General features: G+C 44.3%; 1 protein-coding gene across 2 annotated transcripts; it reads left to right on the forward strand.

The window, feature by feature from the left end:
- Positions 1–3,142: 3,142 nt before the first annotated feature.
- Positions 3,143–11,491, forward strand: B3GNT9 (UDP-GlcNAc:betaGal beta-1,3-N-acetylglucosaminyltransferase 9). 2 transcript variants are annotated; one of them, XM_081920385.1, is made up of 2 exons: positions 3,143–3,473; positions 7,278–11,491. In XM_081920385.1, exon 2 carries the CDS (start codon positions 7,350–7,352, stop codon positions 8,583–8,585), a length of 1,236 nt encoding a protein of 411 aa, XP_081776511.1. In that variant the 5' UTR covers positions 3,143–3,473; positions 7,278–7,349; the 3' UTR covers positions 8,586–11,491. The 2 variants fall into 2 exon arrangements, with proteins under 2 accessions (XP_081776511.1, XP_081776512.1); XM_081920386.1 differs by lacking the exon at positions 3,143–3,473 and adding an exon at positions 6,643–6,763.
- The last annotated feature ends 1,280 nt before the right edge of the window (positions 11,492–12,771 follow it).

Consider the following 12,771-nt stretch of genomic DNA (forward strand, 5'->3'; position numbering starts at 1 on the left):
TCACCTTTATCATTATTTACTGGCGTCTTCAGTTTTTTACAAATACATACGCAAAACATAAACTCAACAAAGACAAGTGGTGCGTATCATTTGGGCGTAAAGGCAATTGACTAAAAGAAGAACATCATTCTGTAGAGTCAGCTTGGCTTCATTTAGGACACAATGCCTCTAGACCAGCGGTTCTTCTTGCTAGCTAGGGGTGATGGAAGTTTTCGTTCAACATCTGGGGACCCACAGGTTGAGAAAGGCTGCTCTAGACCATAGGTATTGTGGTAATGTGTTTCCAAAACTGTCTGAGGGTCTGGCAGTACAAGGGTCCCTCCTGCCTTGCCCAGTTACAAATGTTATAAAGGGAACATATGTGTTTACGAAGGTATTCACTGACTGTGTCCTGAACCACTAAATTCTGCTGCATTAATTTCTCTGGAAGATAGTCTGCACTTTGGGTAGAACCGAAAATCTAGTGCATGATGGGAAATGGTACAATTAAAAAACCAATAAAATTGCCCAACGAAAAGTGATTTCCTCCAAGCAATGGGAGCAGCATTAGAGCTTTTCCATGATGGAAGTTTGCAAGGCAACCTACATGGGATTTCCCCCAGTTTATGCATCTCCCTCATCCAGCCAATAATCTTTAGCTTCAGCAAAATTGCTTCACCATGTGGAAGAGCAACCCTAACTCCGGGGAAAATATTGATAAATTAAAACACAATTGCAAAGTGTATTTTTACCACTTTTGTATTGCCTTGTTTTCCGCACTGTAGGTTTTCTACACAATACTCTCTTCTGATAGACACTGATTTTTAATGCCATGATTTGTATCTTTTGAGAATCCTGCTTTTATATCGCAGCACTTTCCTCAATGTGTGTCTTGACAATCTTCAAATTGTGTCTCTCCCCACCTTGTGGCTTTCATTTTTAAACACATGCAAGATCAGGCAACAATCAAATAAACACGCTGCTCAGTGTTTAAAAGGGAATGCACCCGTGGAGATACCTAGAATCATAGAATCATAGAGTTGGAAGAGACCACAAGGGCCATCGAGTCCAACCCCCTGCCAAGCAGGAAACACCATCAGAGCACTCCTGACATTTGGTTGTCAAGCCTCTGCTTAAAGACCTCCAAAGAAGGAGACTCCACCATGCTCCTTGGCAGCAAATTCCACTGTCGAACAGCTTTTACTGTCAGGAAGTTCTTCCTAATGTTTAGGTGGAATCTTCTTTCTTGTAGTTTGGATCCATTGCTCCGTGTCCGCTTCTCTGGAGCAGCAGAAAACAACCTTTCTCCCTCCTCTATGTGACATCCTTTTATATATTTGAACATGGCTATCATATCACCCCTTAACCTCCTCTTCTCCAGGCTAAACATGCCCAGCTCCCTTAGCCGTTCCTCATAAGGCATCGTTTCCAGGCCTTTGACCATTTTGGTTGCCCTCCTCTGGACACGTTCCAGTTTCTCAGTGTCCTTCTTGAACTGTGGTGCCCAGAACTGGCAAGAATTTCCTCTCGGGAATTTCTTGGAATCCAAAAGAAAGTTTCATGTTTTTAAATAATTTTAGCAGCGCTTGAAAGTTTAGAGCAGTCTCAAGCTGGCCGTGGGAAGACGACTTGGTCCAAGATGAGCGAAAGGATTTACTGACATGGGTTTTGTGTGTGTAGAGAGAGAGAGAGACACCCTTAGGGACTGCTGACCCTGCTCACATTGCTCGCCAACCGCATCTAGATTAAGACAATTGTAGCAAAATATAAAGCAGTACAGAAGGCAGTTTAAAACTGGCACTGATGGTCAGAGAACGCCTGGGCAAAAAGGTAAGTTTATCGTAGATGGTGGAAATACACCATTATTTGGTACCCACCCTAGTCGTCCATAAGACTACGTGCTTTGATCTGCCCTAGTACTAGGAAGGGCCAATCTGTCCATTTCAGTTTCCTTCACTTTCTTGCTACCTAGTTTCAACATAAAATGGTTGGTGGAACAGACACTTTAAGCAGTTCTTCCCATTTCCTGAGTGCTAAGACCTCCTTGCAACAGCAGCATGCCAGAGTGAGAAGATGCTCCTTTGCAAGGTGAGTCAAGGAAGACATGCCCAGATTTTGGTGGGCTGGCGGGGTACCTTAAGGAATTACATGGGCTGGAAGCAGCCTGTGGGTTTGCCTGCTGTGATGAACTACAGACCACTGGAAAAAAGGAGGAGGAAAAAGCAGACTCTGGGATAAGGACGGGAAAATCTTTTCTATTTCAGTTTCTTGTTTTTCAGACCTGCTCCCCACATTTCTATATCGGTTTGTGATTTATTTATTTTTAAGTCCTCATGAAAATTTCTCCTAATACAGTGGTACCTTGGGTTAAGTACTTAATTCATTCCAGAGGTCTGTTCTTAACCTGAAACTGTTCTTAACCTGAAGCACCACTTTAGCTAATGGAGCCTCCTGCTGCTGCCACACCGCTGGAGCACGATTTCTGTTCTCATCCTGAATCAAAGTTCTTAACCCGAGGTACTATTTCTGGGTTAGCAGAGTTTGTAACCTGAAGCGTATGTAACCTGAAGCGTATGTAACCCGAGGTACCACTGTATACTGATTTTGCTTAATATAATGCATCTTTGTATGTTATTTCCACCAATCTAGGCACACTTCACCCTTGCATATCCATTTTTTGGATGCATTACTTGGCTGGAAAAGTGCATTGCCAAGCTCTGAGAAATGTGAATTTTGAAGGATTCAAAATCCAGTTCATGTATAATTTTGGAAGGTGGAAATTAGGCAAGTCCACCTTTAAATGCAAACTACATCACATTTTGTCCACAGTGTGGGGTCAGTAGACTAACCAATGTCCCCCAAATCCCAATGGCTGTACATGAATGAACTTGTTGGAACGACACTTTGCAACGCTAGTCATTTCCTCTTTTACAAGGAGCTAACTTTATTGGGGTGTAGCATGATGGCGCTCAGTCTGACCAGATTTCATGAGGCAATCTGTCGTTGTGTGAACACACAGACATGGACTCTTTGCATGTGCAGCCAACTCTTCTCCGCCTCCCGCCCCCTCCCTGCTGTTGGCATGCATCTGAAGCAGGAGTTCTCCAGAGCTCTCCTGACTCTTTTTGGACAGAAACATCTGCTCAGGTCATGTGACCAGCACTTGGAGGCCAGCTGAGCTCCGTTTCTCAACACACCACTGAGGGGGCTCTCTTGCCAGCACAGACACACAGAGAGAGACAGGGTTTGGAGAGAAGACATAGGGAGAGGAGGAGGACCCAGCCATGTTTGCACACAATCCGGGTGCTTCTCCTGAAAATGCATGGAAAGGCAAGAGAGCCAGGATTGCTTAACTCAGCTAGGATTTCCTGGGCTATATGATCAGAGGCTGAGGAATGCCAGAGCTAATCGGATCCAGATGTGCCTACTTGGCAACCTTTTATCCAAATGTTACCGAAGGGAGATGCAATGCTACTGACAAGATTGCACTGGATGTAAGTACCAAGCCTTTTAGTTTGTTCAGGGAGCGTTCTGTACGGACCCATTTGCAAACAGGAGCTGGCCTGCCCTCCAGCTTTAACCTAAACCTCTCCCCCCCCTCCCTGCGCCTGCGTTAGATTTCTCATTGCCATTCATGAGCAGCAAATGAGCTCTCCTCCTCCCCAGTCTGCACATCTGGCTTGCTCACTGCAAGAGGCATACCTTACCTGTGTCGGCTAGACGGGGAGACTGTGCAAATGCTGCAGTTAATATATAGGGAGGGGAGAAAGTTTGTGCATGCGGCTTTTGTTGAGATCCTCCTGCACAGATTTTCCATTGGGGGAAAAAAGAAGAGCCAAGGTTGGTGGCAAATCACATGCTCTGTCTGCGTGGCAAGATTCCAGAGTCGATCTCTGGGAAAAGACCCCCTTTCTGAGATTCTGGAGAGCCACTGGCAGTCAATATATTATTGAGCTGCATGGGCCAGCTTCCTCCTACTATATACAGTGGTACCTTGGGTTACATACGCTTCAGGTTACATATGCTTCAGGTTATGGACTCTGCTAACCCAGAAATAGTGCTTTAGGTTAAGAACTTTGCTTCAGGTTAAGAACAGAAATCATGCTTCGGTGGCACGGTGGCAGCAGGGGGCCCCATTAGCTAAAGTGGTGCTTCAGGTTAAGAACAGTTTCAGGTTAAGAATGGACCTCCGGAACGAATTAAGTACTTAACCCGAGGTACCACTGTACATGCTATGGAACCGGCGAGCAACCTCAGGACCAGGATGCAGCACTTTGGACCTCTCCATCTGGTCCTTGGGACATTCATCCCTGAGACAAAGGCCTTGTTTGCCCCCTCCTTGAGTGCTTTGCTGACTGGAACACAGCCTTGAATTGTGAGCATGTGTCTTGCTTGCCTGGAAGAATGGATGGAGAGGGGTGTGTGGCTGAAATAGAGATTATGCTATGTGCATTTCTCGGTCCATTGTTGCCTTTGGCCCTGTCCTCTGATGGCAAGCGGCCCCTGGGTGGTTTTCCATGAAGGTATGTGGCCCTTGGGTTGAAAACTTTTCCCCATTGCTGGGTCCTATGCAATTAATCCACACACATCCCTCCATCCATGCTGAACACTCTGCCCTGCTGTGGTGCTTCAGGAACCGTATTCAGAGGCATGTCACTCTTGATTCTGCAGACAGTATACAGTGCAGGCATCCTAACCAGCAGTCATTGTTAGCCTTATCCAGATGTTCAGTAGTATCTGGAGGGCCACCTGCTTCTCTTCCAGAGTGAGCAGACTTCAGGCTTGCCTTATGATGCTCTAGAAACATTATCAGTAAGGGCAGGCCTCTGGGCATGTGCAGAGCCCTTTCTAAATAAGCCAGAGCACTAACATTGCAATTTTTGCTCCCATAAGCGGAGGCACTATAAAAGTGCTTGTAGAGGAATTTGGGTAGTAAGCACAGCATATCTTGCTTTTTTATGGAAGGGCTGTTGCAATACAGAATTCTTCCCCCTGCTGGGGGCAGCGATGATATGGGGATGCTGGCATTCAGATGCTGTCAGTTAAAGAGTTTACCTTTTGATTTCTGGCAGTTGGGGAAGAACACATAGAAAGCCTTTACTAGTAGAGTGGGCATTTTTTGTTTGATGAGTTTGTTTTTGCATTACCACGATGGTTTTCTGTGGCGGCCTTCCCCATCAAGACAGCTCTCAGGGCAGTCTATCCAGAGCCTGCATTTTTCACGGAACCTGGCATCCACCCAAAAGACACGTTGGAAGAAGTCTGGCTAAACCAGGAGGAAAATGGGCTTTAGGGTTATCGCCTGGAGCTTAGGAAGGGAATCTTGATGTTGTTGTTGTTTAGTCATGAAGGAGATCTTGATGTTGATGGAAGGCAAAAGGGCCAGTCAGAGAACAGGTTTGTAGTGAGCACAGCAGAGTCACTGGGGGAGTTAATGCCAGAATATAATTTATTCTGTAGATAACATATTTGTTTCCATTTCCCGAGCTCCCTTCCCTTCCCCTCCAAATCTCGGAAGGCCCCCAAATGCCCCTCCCACTATGAGCCAGATATGCAGAGTCATGGCAGAGCAAAACATCTGGATCTGCTTCATTCCATCATTCTCTTCCTTCTGGGATTTCCTGTTGCACACAGGAGAATCAAAGTGGCTGCCTTACATTTTTATCTTTGCACGGTGAATGGCGTCCCCCACCATGGGGGAATGGTATAACCTGGCTGGGGTGACCATGTGTCTTACTTAATAGAAGAGAGCCCTATGTTTCAGAGTGGGGAGGCTTCAGGCTTGTGAGATTTTATCTCTCTTTTTTACTAGTTCCCTGAAATCCACTATGTGGGGGTTGGTGCAAAAGGCATACACTTAGAAGAAAAGAATTCTGAGCTTAGCAGTATGTTTTTGAGTATCAGGATTGCATTAAGTTTGCAGTCCATCCACCCAGAAATCGACTCTGGGTTACCCCAACTTTTTAAATTTCAGCAGTAGAATTTAGCATGCAAGGGGGGGATCATTTTGCTGCTGTTAAACAGAGGTTTTGTCTTTTGAATGCCGCTTCATTGGTCTCCTGTCCCATAAGTAAAAGAAGTTACGGGCTCTGAACCAATCAGATTTTATTGACTTTCACAAATTAAGCTGATGGCTGGTCTAAATATTGGCAGGCTTGTATCTGTAAGTCATGGAAACAGCAGATTTCCATCTTGGACCAAGCTTATTCCAAGGCCTGAGCCCATGAAGCTAAACAGAGAAAAGCAGCCAGAAATTCTCTCTAAGGTTGCCATTAGCATGTCAGATCTGAAATAATACTGGGCCAAATTTGCATGAAAACAAGTCAGAACTTAATTGGAGACAGGAGTCAACATTGCTGGGTTCTGGAATCAGGGTCACAAAGTTGCATCATGTTCCAGAAAATGTTTGGATGTAATATCCCGGGCAGGAAAGATCTTTTTGAGCATATACTGAGTTCTTACCGTTCGCCATGATATAGTGTCAACCCCACACCCAATCTCCTCTGTCCCTATACTGACACAACCTATTAAGAGATTTTGTACTGCTACATCTTTTGGGACAAGGTCTAAACAGGAAAACCTGATTTCTTGACATACTGTTTTATTTATTATTTAAAGAATTTGTATTCCACTCTCCAGCTAAAAAAAGAGGCTCCCATAGCAGCTTACTGGTCACTTAAAAAAAGAAAAGTCAATAAAAAAGACACCAAACAAAAGGAAAATGGATTTCTAGGAAGGAGGAAATAAAGAAAACTTGAGAACAAGTTTGAAGCTTTACTAAAATGTATGTATGAAATTGTGAGGAAACTTAAAGTAGGAGCTCCCAGTCCAGACCCCTCATGCCAACTCTGGTTGAGACCACCAATAGCTGGAGGTAGTAAAACTGCACACCAGCAATGGTTTGGGCCTGACTGAGTCCTTTTATACCAGGGCAGACAGTGACACTTACTTTGGCTTTCCCTCCTCAGTGAACTTGTAAAAGAGGATCTTTGTGGTAGAGGGTCCCAATTAATGGGTGCCCTTCTTCCCGAGGTGCATGTGTTTCCCTCATTATTAACAACTGGGTATTTGATGATTCAAATTTTCTCAACAACCTTGAAATTATTCACTGTGCCTTTTTGAACGTTTCCAGAAGTTTTAAAATGTATTAAATGGTCTTAAACAACAACAAAAATCAGTGTTTTGATATTTTGTGGTTTAGCATCCTGGACTCCTTTGCAACAAAATGTAGAAGAGAAATTTAACTAACTAAATGTGCTACAGACTCTACCCTGACCTCCCGTTTCTTTTCTCTGCAGATGGATGTAGTCTATAGACAATTCCCCTAACACAATACTGCATATGTTTCTTAGTGGAGATTTCTGGGAACAATGAGAGTTCAATTCAAGGCTGATGCCATTTGCACACTCGTCCTCGTGGTTGTCCTTTTCACCATGCTCTATTCTCAACTGGGCCACACTTCCCTTAGAGAAGAAAAGGTGAAAGGTCAGAAGCCACCATTAATGGCGACACGTAGGGTCTTCCACGTTCCCATCGCCCTCCAGAAACAGACTGCAGTCGAGAAGGCTAAAATGATTTCTTCAATGAAACCTGGCAAGGGCGGAAGCCAAGATGCCATGGTCACTACTCTGCCCCCCTTGACGCAGCCTGCTTTTGATTTTAAGCGTTACCTGAGGAACAAAGACAACCGGAAGTTTGACCTTCTCATTAACCAGCCAAAGAAATGCAAGAGGAATCCAGGGGGCCCCTTCTTGCTCATCGCCATAAAGTCACTGGTAGAGGACTTTGACCGCCGGGAGATTGTACGGAAAACTTGGGGAAGAGAAGGGCCAGTCAATGGGGCACAGGTGCAAAGGGTTTTCCTCCTGGGGGTCCCAAAGAACAAAACGGCGCTGCCAGCATGGGAGAGTCTTGTTCACCAGGAGAGCCAGATGTATCGCGACATCTTGTTGTGGGACTTCCTTGACACTTTCTTCAATTTGACCTTGAAGGAGATACATTTCCTAAGCTGGGCTCATGAGTTTTGTTTCAGTACTAAGTTCATATTCAAAGGCGATGCCGACGTCTTCGTCAACGTGGAAAACATTGTCAACTTCCTGGAGAGGCGTGATCCATCCGATGACCTATTTGTTGGGGACATCATCTATAATGCGCACCCAATCCGAACCCGCAAGAGCAAATACTACATTCCGGAGACAATGTATGGGCTCAGCATGTATCCAGCCTATGCTGGGGGTGGCGGGTTCTTACTTTCCAGCAGCACCATGAAGAAACTCTCTCAGGCTTGTGGGGAGGTAGAACTCTTTCCTATTGATGATGTCTTCCTAGGCATGTGCTTACAAAGAATCAACCTCAAGCCCACCTTGCACGAAGGGTTCAAAACCTTTGGAATAACCAAGCCCTCTGCTGCTCCAAACTTGCAGACCTTTGATCCTTGTTTTTACAAAGATCTCATGGTAGTCCATAGCCTGAAGGGAGCTGAAATCTGGCTAATGTGGAACCTGCTGCACAACCCACGGCTCTCTTGCACCCAAAAGAAGCATGTAAAGAAGGCTTTCCGGTGGAAAATCAAAACTAAAGAGCCTACCAAAGATTATGCGACCTAAGGATTGATTGCATGAGTGAATGAACATCACACAGGCCTAGCACTGCTGATGCGACTTGCACATTATCCGACATTGCTTGAAACCTTCAGTGTTTTAGGCGGAGATATCAAGTGATGGAAATACTTGTTTAAGCCAACCCTAATTTCTACAGTTGTGTTAGTGGGGAAAGTATATGGAGTGGAATCCAATGTAGTTCCCTTTGCTCACAACGAGTTTGCAATCACAGAAGCAGCCCTTAGGAACATAGGGGCGAAGCAAGCTGCCTTCTACGAAGTCCGACCAGTGGTTCCTCTAGTTCAGTATTGTCTACACTTAACAAGCATAACTCCCAGAGATCCAAACATACGAAATACGCATTCTCAGAATATGCTCAAAGAAAGCCTGCAAAATTCATCCATGTGAATACGTATGTTTAGAAAGGTCTGCAAAAGTTGTAAAGAGTACAGACTTTGCTATACATGAAGTCCCAGATTTGATCCCTCAAGAACCTCAAAAAGGTCTGGGAAAGACCTGTCTGAACCCCTTGTGAGTTGCTGCCAGTCGGTATAGACAATACTGAGTGAGATGGAGCAGAGCTTTGGCTCTGAATGATGCCTGCTCATGCTGCCAGATTTATTTGTTAGGAATAATAGAGCATTGAGAGGAAGGTCCACTGTTGCAGGGCCATTCTGATGTAAATGCCTATAGAAAGAGCTTGTTTATACAGATACCCACTCAACTTTGTTCACATATACCTAAAGCTATAACAAGGACAATCTAAAACACTGCATTTGAATGTCCTATGTTGTGGTTTCACTACAACGCGCAAATCAAATTACTCTGACTCTGTCTTCATTTGTGTACTCTGTTGTTTGCAAAAAAAAGGAAACAAAAATCATTTTACCTCCTAGCTCATCAAAACCTCCATAAATTATGTTCATTCTCAAAGCAAAACACAGAAGGATAATCTTTAAAAGTGCCAAATTTAAAATAGCAGTTTGGGAGATAAAAGACAGTGTGCGTAGACTTTTTGGTGTAATCAAGGTGGATCCAACCCCATTCCAAAATTGTCTGTTGCTTAATTTATTGGACTTTCAAATGTATGTGTTCCCTTCACAGTGTTTACCATTTAAAAGCAGACACAACCAACACAGGACAATATAATCCACAACGAATGCGGCTTCTCTCAGATGAAACATCAGATGGGAGCCTCAGCTTGCAGCGAGTGTCAAAAGATAATGGTGTATTAGATCCTGGATCCTGCACATCACACATGTTCTAAAAACCGATCTTGGCCAGGTTCAGCATATGCATTTCACAGTTGCACTTTCTTAGGGTTTGGGGCAAGAATCTTTCCCAGCCCTATCTGGCTCAGCGGCTTTCCAGGGTTTCAGGCAGGAGACAATTCCCAGTCCTAACTGGAGATGCCAGGTATTGAACCTGCATGAAAAGAAAGTTCTCTACCACCAATCTCTGGTCCTTCCCTGACACTGGGAAACACCCCGACACAGGAAGCTGCCTATTGGTCCAGCTCAGTATTCCCGACACTGACTGGCAGTGGCTCTCCAGGGTTTCAAACACTGAGTCTTCACCAGCCTTCTTTGGATATGCTGGGGATTCAACTCGCGACCTTCTGCATACAAAGCAGATGCCCAGCCTCTAAACTACAGCTTTTTAAAAGCTATGATTTATGGTTTATTGTGATTTGTGAATGAAGTCACTACTTTACTTACCTGTATATAAATATGGGGCAAAATGAAGAGAGATCTCTTGGATTGTACAATTAGTCGGATCCCTTTCTGGTCTTAAAAAGTCACTCAGGGCTAAGGCACAAACTGAGAAGTGTACTGGACTCTAGAAACACAAATCTCATTCGAAACAGCAGAAGGCATTTTCTTTGTCAGATCCGACACCAATGCAGTAGTTCAGGGGAGAGTGGGAACAGAAGAGAGTATCTTCAAAGAGGGTGTGGCTGGTTGGTTGGCACATTCTCTCTCTCTCTCTCTCTCTCTCTCTCTCTCTCTCTCTCTCTCTCTCTCTCTCTGCAGCATTTTGCTGCAGACCCATTTGATCTCTCTCTGGTTTCTATTTGAACTCAGTGAGGAATCCTAATATATTCATTGCCGTAAGCACTTAGCGAAAGAAAAAACCCGCAACCATCTTTCAAATCATTGTTTGAAAGTGATAAATCCCCACCGTGACCCTATCAATACTGAATATAGAACAAAGGTTTTATTCAGGAAGACAGGCTAGCACCAGCAATTGAAAATCTGATCACAGCTTGATTATTTCACTGCAGAGAAAAATCTGTTTCAAATTAGGGGGGGGAAATTGTTCCTGGAAGAAGCGATACTGAGCTAGGCTGATGGTAAGAGCAGGGCAGCAGGGAAGGAAAGAGAACAAACAAGACCAAGGGAACTCGAACAGCTTACCATACTACCCCACAGGACCAGACCAGCTGAAGGGGGGAAGGAAATGGCCTGCATGAGGAAGTAAATAGGATCTGTAGGGGCATCGCTTCTCTCTGCCATTCACGCCACATGCAGTTTTTGTTCATGAGCCTCTGATCCCATCCAACTTGCTAACACATTGAGTGACTGTGCTGAAAGCAACTAAGTTGCTGTTGACGTACACCATTGCACTGTTGCGTATGCATGTCAAAGGCACAGCTCCCTTTACTTTGAAAGATGACTACTTGAATTGTGGAAGACTCCATCCTAGAACATCTGCTTTGCATGCAGAAAGTGCCATTCAATCCTCTGCATCTCCAGGTAGGGTTGGGAATCTCCCCTGCCTGAGACCCTGGAGGGTTACTGCCAATCTCTGTAGACTATACTGAGCCAGGTGGACAGATGGCCTGAATTAGTATATGGCATATTCTCACATTGTTCCTATGTTATTAAAACACTATTATGAAGTATAAGAAAGTGACTGACAACTGCTCTTAACCAGGCTGGGGTTTGTTTTGCATTTTCATTCTTGACTATGTCCACGAGCAGACTTATACCCTTTCCCTGAGAATCTTGCATGTTCTCCATCCAAATATTTATCTTTCACTCCTGCTGAAGTGGCACACCTGAAGAGCCTGCCAAGCAATTGGTAGGGATTAAAAGATTATTACACTAGATTTCTTGAAGAGGTTAGCTTTGTCTGTAAGTAAGATGCTGTGGAAATACTTAAGGGACAATACTGACTGATTAGGGAACTCAGATTAGTTAGGGGGGAAGTCACAGATGAGTGGGAGAGCATCTGCTTTGCATGCAGAAGGTCCTAGGTTCAGTCCCCAGAATATCTAGGTAAAGCTGGGGGAGACCTCTGTCCAAAACCCTAGAGATCCACTGCCAGCCAGTGTATACAGTACTGAGTTAGATGGTCCAATAGTCTGACTCTGTATAAGGCAGATTTCTGTCGTTTACATTTATGGATTGCTATATACCTTTCATATATACAGCATTACACTTTAACCTTTAATCAAAAAATGGGGTTAGTATCCACACCAGGAGCACTTGTCACTGTAGAAATTACACAGAAGTTGACCTATAACCTCTCATCCTGCACAGTAGAAAGCCATGTCCCCATCTTTCAGTCAGATAATACAGTATCTTTCAGCCTTTCGGTGCAGTAATACCACCCCAGTTCACATTTTAGATTTTTTTTGGACAAAAGACCCCCATATTCCAGCCAAAGCCCTGTATTTGGTGTATTTATCTTTTTAACCTCAGCAAATGTAATGTGCTGGGGTAAGAAATGTTCCAATAAAACTGATTCAGGGGAAGATGGGGCTCACCAAAATGAACGCAGCCACCGATAAAATTTTCCAGCGAACACTGGTGGTTCATTGAGCCGCTGGTAGGCTCCATCCAGCAGACCTTTTATACTTTCTCCTTCCTTCAACATGCCCTACAAATATTAAGGTAGATGCCACTCTGCAATACTGCCAGCTCAATTGCAGTGCCCTGCGCCTCCTGGATGCTGTTTAGTGGGGTGTAGTGGTTGCAGTGTTATTTTACAACTGGAGAAACTCAGATTCAAACATCCCACTTATCCACAAAGGGCTTGCAGGGTGACCTTGGGCCTGTCACAATCTTTCAGCAGGCTATTCCAAGGATATATTAAAAAGGAGGAATCATGAGTTTCTTGGATGAGGACACAAAATTCAAATAATAAACATAAGATCAATGGTGGGAAACAAATCAAAGACTCATCA

This window comes from Podarcis melisellensis (genome assembly GCF_964234715.1).
Source record: "Podarcis melisellensis genome assembly, chromosome: 8".
Taxonomy (NCBI): Eukaryota; Metazoa; Chordata; class Lepidosauria; order Squamata; family Lacertidae; genus Podarcis; species Podarcis melisellensis.

Coding starts and splice junctions, on each gene's coding strand:
- B3GNT9 (XM_081920385.1), top strand. CDS start 7,350: ATGAGAGTTCAATTCAAGGCTGATGCCATTTGCACACTCGTCCTCGTG.